Source organism: Nestor notabilis, unplaced genomic scaffold, assembly GCF_000696875.1.
Source record: "Nestor notabilis isolate BGI_N333 unplaced genomic scaffold, ASM69687v1 scaffold5150, whole genome shotgun sequence".
Lineage (NCBI taxonomy): Eukaryota > Metazoa > Chordata > Aves > Psittaciformes > Psittacidae > Nestor > Nestor notabilis.
The window spans coordinates 21,508-39,310 of record NW_009912378.1 but is presented as its reverse complement, the minus strand read 5'-3'; the positions used below and the strand labels follow the sequence as shown (position 1 = coordinate 39,310).

Here is a 17,803-nt window from a genome sequence, read left to right as displayed (position 1 = left end):
TGAATTCGCTCGGCCTTTTCCTCATCCTTTGTCCCTCTTTCCCCTCACATCCAATAAAGGATGGAGATTCTCTTTTGCCCTCCTTTTGTTGCTAATGTGTTTATAGAAACACTTTATTGCCTTTTACAGCAGTAGCCAGATTAAGTTCTAGATGAGTGGTCTCTGCTCAGTAAATCAGCTTGATGCAGGCAGGAGGAAAAGGGAATGCATTTGGAGCTTGGTGAGCTACCTCTGACTTGAGACATGAGGAATGTGCTTGGTGTTTTACTGGACAAAAGAGGGGGAAATTTGTTAGCAATCTGTATTTGGCTAATTGAGCTTAGTTCAGTAAAGCTGGATGCTGGCTGTTTCCTTGCAGCTGATGGCATTAGTGACTACATTCTCCTCACCTGTCCATCTTGCCTAATGCACTGCCTGAGATTTTAGCCCTCCTCAGTGGGCTAAATGGGGTCCTCAGTGGCTTTAAGGACTTCCACCTGATGATCATTCCCAGTCATGGCAGTATCTGCCTGACTGGCTTCTCCTGCATGCTTTGCTTTGTGCTGGGTTCATCAGCACTTGCTTGGACTTGCAGTTTTTCCTTCTGGGTGAAGCTTGGTTGAGTGTCTTCAGGCCACACCAGGTCATGTTAAACTGTTACACATAAACAGGGTGATGCTTTTTGTCTGGCATGGCCCGCATCCTTATTTCATCCTCCAAACAGACTCATATTTTACACTAAAGGTTATTATCAGAACTGTAACTTCCAAAAGGGCCCTTCTGAGCTCTGGTAGCCCTCTCCCTTTCCTGTTTTCTTTGAAGCATGCTGTGTAACTTGAAAAATGTCTTGCAGGAGGAACTGAATTGCTTCGCTTGCTTGCTTTGCAACTTTGAAATACTCTCATTATTTCTAACTACACTCCATTGACTGCTTACCCCTCTGCATCTGCAAACCCTTTGAAGATAGGATTCATGAAACGTGGAGCATAAGGAGGATGGAGATGAGCATCAGGAGTTTGTTTCAGTCAGAAGTTGTGATCAGGCTCTTGCTGGGGGGGCACAGTGACCGGGATTCAGTTGTTCTTGTGCCATCCTTGTAACATGCAAAAGTGTATTTTAGTCTTTATTTTAGTGTATTTTAGTCTTTATTTTCACGTAGGATGCTTTGGGCATCTGTACTCCTTTTCTTTTTGAAATAAGCCCCTCCACTCCCCTGCCTCCAAATCCCCACCCCCTGCTTCATTTTGTCTTGATTTGAAGTGGTTTTAAAACCCTGCTCTTGGTGTCACTGTAGGTTTCCCCTTTAAAAGCAGAAATACATTTATGAGTGTGCGAAAGGCTGAGGAGAGTAAATAATCTTTTCAAAGCCTGAATTCAGGAGCTCAGAGCCGTGGTTTCATTCCCCTGCCAATCCCCTGGCTGCTTCCAGAAATGCTGTAGTAGGCAGCAAGCAGTTTCCTCACCTCTCTCTTGATGAATTAATTCTGAGCCAGCCACAAATCACTTGGAACTGTCAAAGCAGAGCGGTAACATCGTCTTTGGAAAACCCAAGGCGTGTAGTCCATCCTTGAGTAAATACTGAGAAGCCAGTCACTGCCACCAGAGAGTTAGAGAGCTGCTGTCTCCCTCCCCTCTCCTGCAGCTTCTGCTCGCTGCTCGTACAGAGGATGGAAAAGCTGGGAGGGGTAAGAGGATGAAGAGAAGGGAGGGACAGGCGATGCGAAAGCCGGAGACAAGGCTGCGAGTGGAACGGCAAGCGTGGAGCTCGCTGCCTTCAGACAAAGCACTGCAGCGCTCCGCAAGGACACACGCTGCTCCGGGAGGGGACACGGCTGCTGGGACCCACAGAAGGGCAGGATGGAGGCGCCGGCCAAGCAGGAGCTTGTTGCATGAATTTCAGGTTTAGCTGCTGCCCTTCTAAAGGCTGTGTTAGGGGAGGGAGGCAGAAACCTTTTGTGATCTCTGCGTTGCTCGTGCTGCAGTGTGCACTAGAAAGACTGGCCAGCTCTGTCGGACTCGCCTGGCAGAGGAGCCAGGCGAGTCTTCTGTGGACCAGAGGAGCTCTTCTATGGACTGAAGCAGCAGGATCCCTTATCCCAAGAATTTCCAGATGGCACCGTGAGCTCTGCGTTGTGCAGCCATTGCAGCAGGTGGTGGGGGAAGGAGGCTTTGGAAGGTACCAGCCAGCTTCAGCTGACCTGAAGGTTCAAAGAAGCAAACTTTGGTTTTCCTGAGCATCTTTTTGTTTGCACATACCCTTGAAACAGATGTGCTAAGAAGCCTGAAAAATTCTGCCTGTCTTGCATAGCAAATTCCCTGAGGAAAAGGAGATCTCTGAACTTTTTTTTGGGCCATATTTAAGGTCTCAAGCTTGTCTAGAGGAGAGAAACAAGTCACTGGACTCCCTTCCCAGGGGTGAGGGAAGGGACAGCTTGTCTGCACAGTTTCCGTAGGGTGTTGGGAAGAATCTCATTTATCAGAGGCTAAGAGGAGGTGCCAGGGCATGTCTTGGACTTGAGCTGCTGCAGGAAGAGGGGAGAGTGTGCTTGCCTTTGGTTTCCTTTTGTTTTGCCATGGTTTGGAAGCAAGAAACTGAAATGCCTCCTCCTCCAGAGCTGCTCCCTCTTTGAGCAAGGGGCTCGGATGCAGCAGCTGAGCTTGGCTGAAGAAAATGAAGGAAGGGCAGATACAAGCATGTACCAGATACCTGACAGGACTGAATGTGTTAGGTGAAAACCAGGCTGATTCCTCTGTCTCTTGCTGTCACCCAGTGCAGGGCTGTAGTTAGACTCATCGGTGCAGCCGGTACTGGAATGCTATGTGTCAGGATGCTGGTAAAGGGACAGTGCCAGGACTCTCAGCCTCATGCTTGGGCTCACTTTAGCCTCTTCTCCTCTTAACACAATAACAGCAAAAAAAAAGCCCTTACCATGGTTTGCCTCTTTGAGGACTGCTGGGGGAAAAAAAGTATAAGCCCTTCTTTCCTTCTGCTGCAGTTTGTGTGCTCTCTTTGTCTTGCATGTCTCCTGTGGACAGCTGCTCTAGTCTGGCTTCTGCTGCTTTTCTCAGAGTCCATCCTGTCTGTTCTGTTGTCTCAGCTGCATGAAGATGTCTTTCCTCTCTAGCTGCTTTGTGCCTCCACTGCTCCTGGCCCGCTGACCGGGGCAGTGCATCCCAAGTTGCATGGATGAGAGGACCTGCGTGGCTCCACTCCATTCCCTCGCATCGCAGACTGGCTGGGAATGCCTTGGGTGAAAGTTTGCTGCCCTCCTCCCGCCCCCTTCAGATGAGCCAAGGAGTGGATCTGCATCCAGTGGGGTTGGGCTTCATGTGTTTGCTTGGCAAGAAACTCGCCCTGAAAGCAGTGCATGAGATGTCCTGGTCCTAGGAGTGCTTCTAAACACTCTGTCCAGGCAAGGTGGTTCTGGTTTGGAGTGTTAACCGGGATACAGATTAAACCCGGAGCCCGCAGAAGCACTGGAAGCTTGTTGTCCATGCTCTGTGCACACAAGAGGAATTGTCTGCCAGCTGATTTGTTGTTCTCTGAGCATAATTTGTTGAGTTTCTTTATGGTAATGACTATGATGTGGCAATGCCATCTGTCTTCCTCAGAGTGCCGCTGCTACCGCCTTAATGGTTTCTCCCTTTTCAAGCGTCTGCCGATTCCTCTCTCGTCAGGTTCACGGATGCTGGAGCAGAGTGTTGGGGAGTGGCTGGAGTCCATTGGCCTGCAGCAGTATGAGAGTAAGCTGCTTTTGAACGGCTTTGATGATGTCCGCTTCCTGGTAAGTTCCTGCTGGGACCCCACGGGCTCTACCAAACGTGTCGCTCAAACCTTGACTTGTTATGGACACCCCATGTCAGCTGCAGAGCAGATCTGGGCTCTGCAGCACAGAAGAATGGTCTTGGGGTATGTGGAAGGTCAGACAAAAGGAGGAAATAAGTCTTGCGTTGGGTCTGGGTCATTCATCTTCACATTTAATTCAGGTGATGTAGTTATTTCACTGTAATTTTGATACACAGGTTTATTTACTCTGCCTCCGAAATCTTTATCACCCATTTCTGAATGGGAATACTTCTGAATGAAGTAGCATTTTGAAGGAGTCACTGAGCAGCCTGTGTTGTGGACTATGAAGGAGGTGATGGACCTCTTGTTGGAGTATACTTACCCTAAGCATGCAGACAGGATATCAATGAGCTGTACCCGATTGCATTGGCACTGTTGGCTCTGAATCCTAATGATGACAACACAGTAATGCTTAATGTTGTGGGGTTTTATTTGATAACCAGTGTTATTAAATAACCAGTTGGAAAGCTGCATAGATTAAAAATCTGGAGAATTCCTGTGGAACGGTGACCTGCAAAGGCAGAAAACATTGGTGCTCAGGAGGGTTCTTCCTACATGGCTTAAAGAAATGGGTTTTGAGTGTGGACTCCAAGTTTTGCGAATAATTACTAGAAATGGACATAAACCTTTGGAAAAGTCATTTGGGCTAATGTAATATCCTGCCTTGGCATTTGGTACAGTGGACAGTGTGTAGAGGTGATATCCAGGAGGATGTGTGCTTGACAGCTCTGTTGTGAGCTGGGTGACAGGATTTGGAACACAGCAGCTGTCTGACAGGGGGGGCACAGCTGGAGAAGGAACAAGTGTCAGCAGGGGAAAGTACTGTTGGTCAGCAGTACTTGTGGATGTCTTGGGATCTCCAAGCATCCCTGAAAGTTGAGTACTGTGGCAGCATCCAGCCATTCCTTCTGGCGTCCATGGCAGGCACCTTATCCCTTTGCCCTACGTTAGCCTGGCAGGGCCAATGCTCCCCTAGAGAGCTGGATTTGACTGTGGTTTATGCACATTCAGTACAGGAAGTGCTGGCAACCGGTGATGGTCTTGACATGCAACCTTCTGCCTCTACCTTATCCTGTTCCTACAGTCGTGAACAGCACCTTTCTTCTTTCCTGGGGAGGATTTGGGGCAACTGCCCCCATGGAAGCCCTGGGTGCCCTCGCTGGGTTGTGGCACTGCCACAGCCAAGCCAGGGACAGCTCTCAGGCGGCTCTGGTCCCTCCGTGTCCCAACCCTCAGAAGGAGCCTTGCCCGCTGTGCTTCAGGCTTGTGCACTCAGCTCTGGGTGAGGTATCAGCATCCCTGCGTGCTGGGGATGTTCTGATACCACTTGTGGGATGCTCTGGGTATGGTACAAGGAACTGAAATGAGATGATGCCCCATAGATCCCCTCTGCTGATGGATCTCTGACTTCTGTGGTGTCGGTGGGCTGCGTTCACTCCGGCTGTTAGCAGATAAAACCACCTTCTCTGTGACTGGCCCTGCCTGATGAGGGTGGTGATGGACCTCTCCCAGCACAGAAGTTTAGTAGTGAAGGAAATTAACTTCCCAGGTAGGAGCTGGAGGCTCGGAAGCAGGAATCTTTATTGACTGCTTATTTGCAGTAAATAGCAACACTTACTTGTGAACTGCCTGATGCAGAATGTTGTTATTTATAAGATGAAAGAAAAGGACCCTTGTATATGTCTCACTGTGGGATTTTATGGTGTATGTGGTAGGAGTTGCTTTTTGATAGTGTTCATGCCTGGCTGTTTTTCTTTCCTATCCAATGCCAGAGAACTGTTCCCAGTGTAGGAAATGAGCTTCCACTAGTTTCAGGGAACGGGATGCTCTCCTCGTTCATCCCTCTCAAATTTAAAAGGTCAAGTAATTTAACAAAGATTTCCTGCAGACCCTGGCGGACTTCCCTTCGGCTGCTTATCCCTTTCACTAGGAAGCTGACTCTGGCACCCATGGCAAGACTGGCTTTAAATCCTTTCCTCTAAGTCCTGGCAACTCCAAGCTAATACAGGCAGCCCAGGATGAAAGTTTAATTATTAGGAACCTTTTCCTCTGTGGTGTAACTTGCCTTCAGCTTCTGATGCTGTGGAAGTAAAACCTTCAGATGCAGTACGAATGAGGATCAAATAGTTAATTTGGCTTTAGCAGTGATTTTGATGTTCTCAGATGAATTATTAAAGTTGTTGTAAACACTGAAGCTGGCTGGTGCAGCGAGCACTGGAAGACCTGGATGCTTTTGCTCCTGGCATTCCAGGCTATCCACTCCTTTTGTTTTTACATAACAGTTTCTTTCTGAAGTGCCACTTCCAGTCGCTAAGGAAGAGTGTTTCAATCTAAGTGTCCTTATTTTCCTGGAGTTAAAATGGTTTTTATGGAAGGCTTAGTCCCTATTAGGGCCTCATTATGTTAAGTATTTCAAGGTCCAAAGAATGCCTGGTAATGGTTTGCAAATTGCCAGATGGGCTGTGAGGCTAATTAATGTTAGCTGCAAAAATGAAGAAGTTGGAGTCTTTTGATACAGAAACACTTGTTTTCTGCGTCAGGTCTCACACTGCTTACAGTGCCATGGGGTTTTCAGGCTCTTGTGGCTTCCAGAGTCCCCAAGGTGCCTGTTTGTGAGCAAACAAATTTGTCCAGTGGGTAGACAAGAAAAGCATTGCGAGAGGAAACTGATGGGTGATGATAGTACAGCTGTAAAGCAGGGACAGTGTCCTGGAAGAAGAACTCTTTAATATACTCAGCCTGCAGCAGGTAGTAGCTAAAAGTAGGATTAAGAGAAGAGTCTAACAAAGAGCATATTCTGTAACCACAGTGGTGACTGGGTGAAATCTGGTGTTTACTAGCACAGAGGTGTTGAGGGCTGTTGTAGATGTTTAAACTGTACTGTCTACCCAGTAGTACAGAGTTGGGGAGAGAGAAAAACTGAGGGGTGCTGGAGCTTGGCTGGTGCTTTCTGGTGCTCTTAGAGCCTGTACTTAGCCAGGTCTGCTTTCAGGAATTCCAAATTCCCTGTGTGTTTTCAGTTGGCTCTTGTGTTAATTTGTGCACTGTATTACAAAAGCCTTTTCCCCCCAGATAAAGGAAATGAGTCATGAATGTGCAGTATGGCAAAGTGAGGTTGGAAAGTGTTATAAGAGGGACATGGAGCTGTTGGAGCGAGTCCAGAGGAGGCCATGGAGCTGCTGCGAGGGCTGGAGCAACTCTGCTCTGGAGCCAGGCTGAGAGAGCTGTGCTGGGGCAGCTGGAGAAGAGAAGGCTCCTGAAGGGGACACCTTAGAGCAGCTCCAGTGCCTAAAGGGGCTCCAGGAAACCTGGAGAGGGGCTTGGGACAAGGGATGTAGGGACAGGACAAGGGGAATGGCTTTAACCTGCCAGAGGAGAGATTGAGATGGGATCTTAGGCAGGAGTTCTTCCCTGTGAGGGTGCTGAGTTGCTGGCACAGGGTGCCCAGAGAAGCTGTGGCTGCCCCATCCCTGGCAGTGTTCAAGGCCAGGTTGGACACAGGGGCTTGGAGCAACCTGCTCTAGTGGAAGGTGTCCCTGCCCGTGGCAGGGGTTGGAGCTGGATGAGCTTTAAGGTCATTTCCAAACCCAAAACATTCTATGATTCTATGAAATACATTGGGCTTCTTTAATTGGATGTTAATCTAGGAAGGCAGAAACATGCATTGTTTTAAACAATGATAATTCCCTTACTTTCAGGAATCCCGGGATTCATTACTAGGGATCAGCTGTGCTCTCTGGACATGCATCTGGCTGGTGCAGGCTGCACCTCCAGCAGCACCGAGGAGAAGCGCTGAGCAGGGACGGGGCAATAATCCTGCTCCCTCCTCAGGGTCTGCTCCTGCGCTTTGATAGGCAGCACGAAAGGGCTGAAAGAGCCTTTGGTGACCTGCAGTTTCCACAGGTCTGCGTGAAGAGGCAAGCTTGGAGATGTAAACCACAGTGTGAGCCATGAGCATTTTACAGGTTTTCCTATAAAAGGGGAAGGGAGAAGCGTATTTTAGCAGGTAGCTGGGGTGATCTGTGAATGTCAGGCTGAGGCTTCTCTGCTTTTGGGAATTCCAGCTCCCTACAGCGATGTAGCTAACAGCATTGTGCTCCAGCAGGACCCTTTGCCCACAAGCTTGTGAGACAGCACTTCAGTTGGCAGCAAACCGTTGCAGTTCAGGTCTGCTTTGGTAAATGAGTGATGACTGCACCCAGGACAGCTCCTCGTCGTGTGTCTGCCAGAGCTGTTTCTCTTTCAGGGGAATTCAGGACAAACAAGAAGAGTATTACTTGTAGTACCCATTTGTTCTGAGCAGTGTTGGGGCTTGTTGGGAATATTCTCACTTTTGGAACTCGCAGACACTTTTGAGGGCTTGTGAATTGGTTATTGGGGCAGAACAAGTTGATACAATCATAGTAAGGAGAAGGGAATCAGGGGTGGAAATGCATCAATGCAGTGACTGTTGTCCTGCCTCGACACAGCTATTGGGTGTTTTAGGAACCGGAGCTGGGGTAGGTGCTGTGGACAGGCTGTTTCAGCACTGGCCTCGCTGGTGTATTGCTTTCTTCCAGCACTGAAAGCAGAATTTCCTCAGTGTCTCCATGGTGTAAAATTCCTGTGAAATGTGCAGGACAAACCCAAGTGCTGCAGTGCTGGACATGGCACACAAGAGCATCTCAGTGGCACTGACCAGTTTCACAGTCCAATGCAAAACCAAGATCATTTATGACTTGTGCAGAGTAAATGATCTTGATCAAGTATTGACTTCAGTCAGGGGTGGTTACTGCTTACACAAGTCAGCAGGATTATTTAAACACCCATTTGATGTGACCTTAAAGCCCATTTGCCAATGGATGTGTTTCTGGGAGGGGACTGATGGCTGTTTATTCCAGCTTGTGCAATCTTTTGGCTTGGTTGAGGGAAGAAATAGGCTGTAAAAGATGGATTTAGGTAGCTTACCTTTCTAAAAGACTTGAGTCTCTCTCCAGACACAGAAATGTGGCCCTATATGCATGTGTTAGTATTAGGAATAATTCTCACATTCTCTTGAGGTTGATTACAATAGTTTTGTTGTGTTTCTGGGCAATGCAGGGAAGGAAAGAAGCTTTCTGTGGTTTCCTTGCTGTTGCTCCCCAGCACTCACCCCATGGTCCAAGGGAGCAGCTTCTTTGGCTCACCCTCTCCCTTGCCACTGAGTGACCTTCAGTGCCAGCATTGCTGGCTCGGGGCGATCAGACTGTGACAGTCAGCTTCTGCTTCTAATGTGAGGCTTTAATTCAAAAAGCAGTCTGTTCAGCCAGCTGGGGATTAAAAAAGGCTAAAATGGAGATGGTGCTTCAAATTCTCCTTCTCTGCTTCGCAGCCTACTGGAATTCTTTCATTAGAGGGGAAAGGTTTATTTGTGCAATGGGTAAACAGGACTGAATTGAAGCTGTTAGCTGAGTATTACTGACTTTGGCTGTGCTGCCCTTGACTTAGCAATAGTGCAGCTTTGCAAGTAGAACTAAATCCTCAGCAGAATTGTTTGCCAAATGTTAACAGAACTAATGAACCAAGAATACTCCACCACCCAGGAGGAGCCAGCACTGCTGCCTCCCACGTGGAGAGTGCTGCTGGGGGTTTCAGGAGACCCGTTGCTTCTTCCTGCACCAAAGGAGGAGGAAAAAAGGTCGGATCACACAAGTATAGCAGTGATTGAGCAGTGTCATTCAGAAAAATGCTCTATAAATGGAGTTGAGCTTGACTGGTAAGGAGCTGGGGTATCTCCAAAGCGTCACAGGAACGTGGAGCAAGAGCGATTCTGTTGCTCCTAGACTTGGTCTGGTCGTGTCTCCTGTGATCACCAGTGCATCTGCAGCAGATCTTCCCTTTGGGAAGACCATGGGAAGCTGGTTTTGTGAAACTGTGAGATGCACCCAGGTGCCCTGCAGCAAACATGGGAGTGATCCATGGGAAAGGCCGAACTGGGCTCTGCTGTGCTGGGGGAAGAAGGGACGTTGTTGTTGTAGTAAGAAGGAATTGCAGTAATTCGTTGTGGAATTAAGAAATGGGGAAGAAAATGCCATTACCTGCACCCTCACTACAGTATTTTTGTGATCCCACAGATCCCATAAATGTGTCTGAGATGCTTGCAAAAGCTTTTCCTTTCCCTTGGAGGGCTGAATGGTTGCTGCTACCCCAGACAACTGTTCGGGCTGGCATCCGAGAAGGGCAAACCTCACATGCTCTGGCAGTTGTACCATTATTCTGTAGCTGAACTTTTTATTCAGTCCAAAGATACTTTGATTCACAAATGAGCAGGTAAAAGAGAATATAAGCCATTTTTAATGGCTTCTTTTAATTTTCTTGTTGAAGCCTGGATTCCCATTGAGTGTGTGGAAAGCAGCTAATGCTGATTCAATAAGACAGCATCAGAAAGGGAAATCTGTTCTCCTCGTGTAGTGCCGTGGGCTCCTCTGGCTTGCTTTTTTTCTGTTGTTTTTAAGAATTGGGCAGAAGTGGTAGAAAAATGATGGCATTGGAAGAATGGGATGTCCACAAATAATTTGGAGTCCTGGCTTTAGTTTGATCACATGTAATTCAGCACCGTGTTAGATTAACCTGCAGTGTTTTGTAGCTCTGCTTTTCACAATTCACTTCAGAACTACCCAGCTTGGCTCACAGATGTTGGGCCCCTGGGCAGCAAGCAGGCTTCCAGCATGCTCTGAGCATGCCTGTGCCCCTGAGCTTTGTTCTGTCTTCATATAAAACTTGTCCTTTTATAGTGGTCATCTGGGGAAATCTTAACTGACAGATTCCAGTAGTGTTTTGCACCCAGTAATGATCTATGAAGAGCAGTGACCTCTCTCAGATCCCACAGGCCAGGGGCTGCATCCCCAGAGTGTGAGCAGCAGGTCAGAGGAGGTGATCCTGCCCTTCTCGTCTGCTCTTATGAGACCCACTTGCAGCGCTATGAGCAGTTCTGGTGCCCTCAGCATAAGAAAGACGTGGAGCTGTTGGAGCAAGTCCAGAGGAGGCCACGAGGATGAGCAGGGGCTGGAGCAGCTCCTGTATGGAGACCGTCTGCGAACCCTGGGGCTGTTCAGCCTGGAGAAGAGAAGCTGCTGGAGACCTCAGAGCAGCTTCCACTGTCTGAAGGGGGCTACAAGGATGCTGGAGAGGGACCTTCATCAGGGACTGTAGCAATAGGACAAGGGGTGATGGATTCAAACTGAAACAGGGGAAGTTCAGGTTGGATCTAAGGCAGAAGCTCTTCCCTGTGAGGGTGCTGAGTTGCTGGCACAGGGTGCCCAGAGAAGCTGTGGCTGCCCCATCCCTGGCGGTGTTCAAGGCCAGGTTGGACACAGGGGCTTGGAGCAACCTGCTCTAGTGGAAGGTGTCCCTGCCCGTGGCATGGATTGAACTGGATGAGCTTTAAGGTCATTTCCAAACCCAAAACATTCTATGATTCTATGAAATTAAGAGAAAACTTGTTGTGGTTACAGCTGTTGGAGAATATTTTAGTACAGGCTCAGGTGAGCCCCTGTGTCGGATGTGCCCTGGATGAACACCCCTTAAGAGTGGAATTGGCCCCTTGTGTGAGGGTTTCTGCCAAGTGTCTTGAGTGGGAATCGATTCATACAATGAAGTGAATTGTTTTGACGCTTCTCCAGTGGGTTTCAGATGCTACTTGGGTGGTTCATGAGGACTGTGCTTCATCTGCTGTGGTTACGGGGATTGGGCTTTCCCTGAAAGGGAACAGGGAGAGCAGAGACATGCAATGATCTGGGGTTTGAGAGAGCATTCCAGCTGTTTGCTGGGAGAAGGCAGCAGAGCTGTGCTGGAGCTCCCCAGGTGATGGAAATGGACTTCTTGGAGAGCAGCAGTTGGGAGTGGATTTGGAGGAGCAAAGTGGGTGGACCAGAACTGGCAGTTTAGAGGATACTTACGTTTGATTCCTTGGTAGCTCCGGGCCCAATAAACATTCAAAAAGCCATTAAAGCAGCAGTTAATTTTTTCCTCTCAATAAAATTGCCTGAACTTGACAAGCATGACCGATACCCTCCGCTGCCATTGTCGTGCTGCCAGCCTGCAGGGGGAAGAAAATGAACCAGAAATGAAGAGGCTGTGTGCTAATCTGGGATTTATTGTAGGGTTTTGTCTGTGAGCCTTTTCCACAACCAGTGGGGCTTCGTTGTCATGCCCTTAGCTAAACAAATCCTACTTTTCCCCTTGGTTCCACTGAACTGCAGATGGCATTAAGGGACAACACAAAACCCCATGGGTCTTGAGGCCGTATGTATTGCAAATATGTATTTGTATGACCCCTGGCTTCTAAAATTGGCGTGTGCGGGACCCAGATTTGGGGTCATGAGCCTGCTCTGAGATTAATAATCCACTGGTGCAGGTTTGTTGGAGGGGGTGAGCAGCCAGGGATGGCTCATGGAGCTGTGGGTACTCAGCACTCTCTGTAATCAAGGCTCTGGTTTGGGAGGTTTTGGTTTTTGGTGGTCTGTAAAAGCTCTGAGCTATCAGTGGGGGTCTCGGGTGAAAAGCCCACAAGTCCAAATCATTCAGATACATAGAGCATAAACTTGTTTCTAGGATAAGCTTATAAATTAGTCATTAACTAAGGCATTAGCTGTTCTTGTCCTGTGGAGCAGAATGTATTAGCAGGGCTTTATTCCAGGCACAGTCCCGTAAAGCCCCTTGTGCAGTCAGGGGGTTGAGGCTGGTGGGTGCCTCCCTGCACCCTGCTCAGATGGGTTTGGACACACAGCTCAGAGGGGCTGGGTGAGGCCAAATGTGCAACCTCCAAACCCTGCAGGGAAGGAGATTCTTTGTCATTAACTACTAATAGATCCGGGGACAGGGAGCTCGTTGCTGACTGTGGCGGCTTGTTCCGCTCCCGGGAATACCTTTGCTATAGCTCATCTGTCTGAATTTTCCTGCCTTCCCTTACCCTCGGGATGCTGCCTGAGGCTGCAGGGCTGTGAAGTTCAACAGGTCTGGCAGCAGGACCAGCCACAGCAGGCAGAGCCACGCAGGACTCGCCAAGTCCCCTTGGCTGGGCATGTCATTGAGCTGCTGTCGTCTGGATGGCAACCCCTGAGCTGCCTGCTTGCATTGAGGTCCTGAAGGCTGCAGCTGGCTGCTACCAAGGTGACAAAATGAGGCTTCTTCTTCATCCTTTTTTTTTTTTTTTTTTTTGCCTGAAAAGGAGAAATTGAAGTGGGGTTGAGGCTAAGGAAGGTGCGATCTCTCTTTACAGACTTGCTGTGTATTATCTCTAGGCTGGGTCTGTGCTAAGCTGGATGAATCTCCCATCTCCCACATCCAGGCTTTTGGTTGCCAAAAGTAAAGCAATAGCAGTGGCAGCAAAATCCTTGACAAGATGCAAATTGTCTTGAACAGACTGAAGGAAAAAGAGCTTTGTATGCATTAATGTAAGAAAAGCTGGATGCTTTGGCTCATGCAGCTGAAGACGCTCTGCTGTAGATGTTTTCAGAAGCTTTTGTAGTCTGGAAAAGCTGTGTTTGGGTTTTGCACCTGTAGCTTTTAATAGCAAACACATTCTGGTCCCCGACTTCCCTGCAGTCCCTTGCCTGTCTTTAATACAGGGTTTAGTAACAGAGGCAGCACTTGTGTTAGCCTGAGCTTAGAGCAGCAGTCGGCGTTCATTCGGCTGCACTGCTGGCTGGACAAGACCACGCGTCCTATGTGACACTTTCTTTGCCTGGGGCCCTTCCTTGGCTGGAAGGAGAGGATGGCCTGGAGCCAGGCTCTGTGCCAGAACCAGCATCTGAAAATTGGGTAGTTAAGTGCCTGCAGAGTGTCCTGCTGGTGGAGGAAAGCTGGCAGGTTGCAGCAGCTCTGCTTTTGGCATGCTTGCCTTCAGGGTCACCTAACTAGCAGGAGGGGACGCTGCCTTCCCACAGTGTGCCCTCCGACTGTGCTGTTTGTTCCTTTAATGAGAAACCTGGAGCCTTCCAGGCTGTTTAATTACAGAGCAAGATGTGAAGCATGACTAAAGCAGACCCTGTCTCTAAAACCCTCTGTTTCTGCAGGCGGGTCGGCTGCACCAGCATCCTCTGGGCCAGCCCAGCCAAGGACATGGGTCACTGGCAGAGCACTGCCCTGCATCAGAGCAATGCAGAGGGCACAGATGGGGTTCAGAGGTGCCACCCATGGTCATGTGTATTTGGGAGCTCTGTTCAGCTCTGAGGAAGAATGGAGAATAAAGCCCCTCCAGACTGTCTGGCAGCCAGTCTCTGCCAGTTTGGAGAGGGGGCAAGGGGGATCCACCTTCCCCAATTTCAGATGTCTGCAGCTGGGCTGATGGTTCAGGCTCTTTGGGTTGCCAGTGGGAGTGGGAAAGGACTCATCTGGGTGTGCATTTCACCCCTGTGTAGATGAAGCTGCACCAGGGCAGGTTTAGCTGGAGCTGAGGAACAATTCCTTGCCCAGAGGGTGCTCAGGCATTGGAACAGGCTGCCCAGGGCAGGGCTGGAGTCACCGTCCCTGCAAGTGTTCACAGCCCGTGGAGCCGAGGCCTCAGTGCCAGGGGTTGGTGGTGGCCTTGGCAGGGCTGGGAATGGTTGGGCTGGATGAGCTTAAAGGTGTTTTCCAACCCAGTTGAGTGCATGATTCTATGATGGGGAGGTGTTGAGGTGAACGGGGGGGGTGGGTTCAGATGTTCCCCACTCCCCCGGCAGGGAGGGAATCGGGAGCTTTGGCCTGGTGCAGCCCTGAGCTGCGCTCACCCTGCTCAGCCCCATAGCAGAGAGATGCACAAGGTAAAATGCAGTTGTCACAGTGAATAAAGCCTGAAATACATCTTTGGAAAGTCTCTCTGATTCTAACTGGCATTTCTGAGGCTTCTGGAGGATCACAGAGCATTGGGCTAACAGCAGAGCACGTCCCTGAGAGCTTTCCTCTCCCCTGCCTCGGGCCTTTGCTGACTCTGTCCTCAGAGGACCTGGAGAGGGACCAGGACTGCTTGAACCCCTCCACGGGCACTCGGAGATGGCACGTTTTGACCTGGGTTTGGTGGCTGATCTCTGTCAGTGCCAAAGGGACCAGTTTTGCTGAAGTTTCGCAGCCCTGCGTCAAGGCCATCTCCCTCTGAGCAGTTCTTTGTTACCAGAGGTTTGTTTCATCGGGGTGATGATCGCCTCATTCCCTTTTCCTTCATGAGCTGCTGGATGTGGACAGGTCTGTGGTTCTCCTGTCCACGGCACAGCAGAGAAACGGCTCTTGCCTGGTTCACGGACAGACCTAAGACCCTTCAGGAGCCTAGTGCCCAGCATGAGCTGGTGATGCAGAGGTCAGGAAGGCTGGGGCGGAAAGCAAATGAGATACCAGAATCATTCGGGTTGGAAGGGCCCTCTGGAGATCATCCAGCCCAGTCCCCTGCAAGGCAAGGCCACCCAGAGCAGCTCACACAGGAACGTGTTTATGCTGAGTTTGGATGTCTCCAGAGAGGGAGACTCCACCAACCCCCTGGGCATCCTGTGCCAGTGCTCTGCCACCCTCAGTGGGAAGTTCTTCCTCATGTTGAGATGAAACTTGTTGTGCTTTAGCTTATGGCCAGGAGAGGCAGGGAAGGACCCCAGCAGGGTCACCATGGCTGAGAACCCTCCTTGCTTAGGGGGCTTTTTGTGCCAAGCCATTAGTTGCTGGTTGAGCAGAGGTGGTTTTGCAGGAGCAGAGAGCAGGGCACTATCCAAACCTGGGGCCATCACTGTGCCAGAGGAGCACAGGTCAGAGGTGAATGGCAGCGGTGGCCCAGGCAGAGCATCTCTGCTGCTTGGCTTTTGTCTGTGAAATGCAAACAGGTTAAAAGTCTGGTTTAAACAGCTCATCCATTGGGGTGGCAAAGGTTAAAAGATCTCCAGTGTGTTTGTGTGCTTCTGGCTTAGTGGCAGATTATTTTTTTTTCATAGGAGATAAACCTGGATGGGTTTAAAGGACATTTCTCAAAGCAGAGGCTCATGCTCTGTAGGCTGTAATGATTTATTTGGAACTATGCTCTGTCTATCCTTGTTAAGCACCCTGAGAATACAACTGGCACTGAGGGAATTTGATGTGACACATAAAAGTAAGGAGTGTTGAAGAAAGCTAAAGGCTTTACAGTATTTAATTAGCTTGGATCCTTGCTCCATAGCAAGCTATTTTCTTTGAATTTCAGATGCCAAAAGTGGGAGAACACCTACTGGCTTGGGCCTGGCACTGTGTCAGCATAAACCAGGCTTCCTGGAGAGTGCCAGCCCCATGCTGCTAGTTTGGAATGTGGCTGTGCTAAAGTGGATTAGCACCAGAAAGGCTCAACGTTGGAAAATAAGCGTGATTAAAATTAAATAGGATCAGCAAGCTTGTTTAATTTTTATACAGGACAATTACACATCACCACTGTCACAGCTCATTTGGCTGCCACCCGTCCTTGCTGCCCTGGCTGGGGTGTGAAGGGTTTGCGGTGAGCTGTGCTCTTGCTCACATCCTCCTCGAGCTCCTGCGCTGGCTCTCACCATCTCCTAACGGAGGTATTAAGCACCAGAGCACCCAGATGGGGCAGGTTGGGGAAGCAGAGTGGGCTGAGGTGTTGGGAATGGCAGGTTTCAGGTACCCAGGGTGTGACATTAACCTGCTGCAGGAACTTTAGTAGGTCAGTCCCTTCCTGTGCTTCCCTTTGGCAGACAGGGCAGTGATGCTTTGCTGTCCAGGCTTACAGGAGAAATCCCATCACTTGCTCTAGCCCCCTCCTGACCATTTAAAAGAGCCCTTTAAAAGCTGTCTCCCTTTAGGAGATTAATTCCTTGCACATATTCTGCCTCCCAAGGACCTTCATGCAGAAACACTTGTGCCAGGTAAGGTGCGTGCAGGGAGTTAAGCTGCCTTTAATCCTTTCCCTCTTCCTCTGAGCTGAGCACACAATCTCCCGCTGTTACAGGAATCCACATTTAAATGTCACTCTTTGGCTTAAAATCTGTGAGCAAGAAAGGGGAGGGATGTTTTAATTTGTTGTGGTGGGATGCTGCTGCCAACAAGCTGGAGCGATCGCTGCCTCTGACAGCAGCAGCTTCTCCACGTTGCTCACATTGCTCTCGATGCAATGGAGCCTGGTGCTGCTCTTGCACCAAATGGGCACCCTCGGAGCCTAAACCAACGAGATGCCTTTTAAAATTAGTTTTTAATTTATTTTTAATTTATCAGGTGCATAGAACAGCTTCTATGACACAGTTACATCCCTGCACAGAGCTCTGTGGGCAGCGCTACCCCTGGGTGAGACCCAGGGGGTTCACATGGCCTTGCCTGCAGGATGTGGGCTGCAAGGCAGGCAGTGTGGCCCCATGCCCCTGCAAGGGGGTTGCACTGGATGATCTCCAGAGGTCATTTCCAACCTGAATGATTCTGGGATTCAGCGACTGGGGCACCACTTGGCTGCACCCAAGTGATGTAGCCACTTTGTGGCTCTGTGGCTTTGTGAAATGCACCCAGTGACTCAAAGCCATCACCAAAGGGCTGCCCTGGCTGCTTGTCCAAGAGCATCTGAGAGGGAAGGGGCAAAGGGAAGGGCTGTTCTTTCTCTGGCACATTCTGGTGGGTCCCACTGCTTTCAGGTAGTATGTGGTATGTAGTATGTGGTAGTTAAAGCAGGCAGTACATAGCTGAAATACTACAGAAAGTGCAGGGTGGGAGGAATGTAGAACATTTGCTGCCCTTTACAGAGGACTCCTGGCGATCTTCCCCTCTCCTTTCCCTCCTGAAGCCGTGGCCAGTCTGTTCACAGCCTGCATCCCCCTGCAGCAGCAGATTGCCCCATGGCCAGTTTTAATTAGGTTTCTCTTACAAAACCAGAATGTGGAACAGCGAAGCACTGTCAGCTCAGACCTTCAGCTGGGGCTCTCCTGAGAGCAGAGGGAGGCAGGGCTGGGGAGAGGGGTCTGGGCTCAAGCTGAAGCCTCTGTCAAACAGCTCTTCCAGCCATGGGGAGACGTGCCCGGGCTTCCT

At 49.6% G+C, this 17,803-nt stretch overlaps 1 protein-coding gene across 2 annotated transcripts in view; it reads left to right on the top strand.

Annotated features, from left to right (window-relative positions):
* ANKS1A (ankyrin repeat and sterile alpha motif domain containing 1A) overlaps nt 1-17,803 on the top strand; it is a 75,344-nt gene that overhangs the window by 48,811 nt on the left and 8,730 nt on the right. For both annotated transcript variants that reach the window (XM_010019219.1, XM_010019211.1), the window contains one exon: nt 3,658-3,764. In XM_010019219.1, the coding sequence (XP_010017521.1) occupies nt 3,658-3,764 (107 nt within the window). The remainder of the gene's footprint in view (nt 1-3,657; nt 3,765-17,803) is intronic.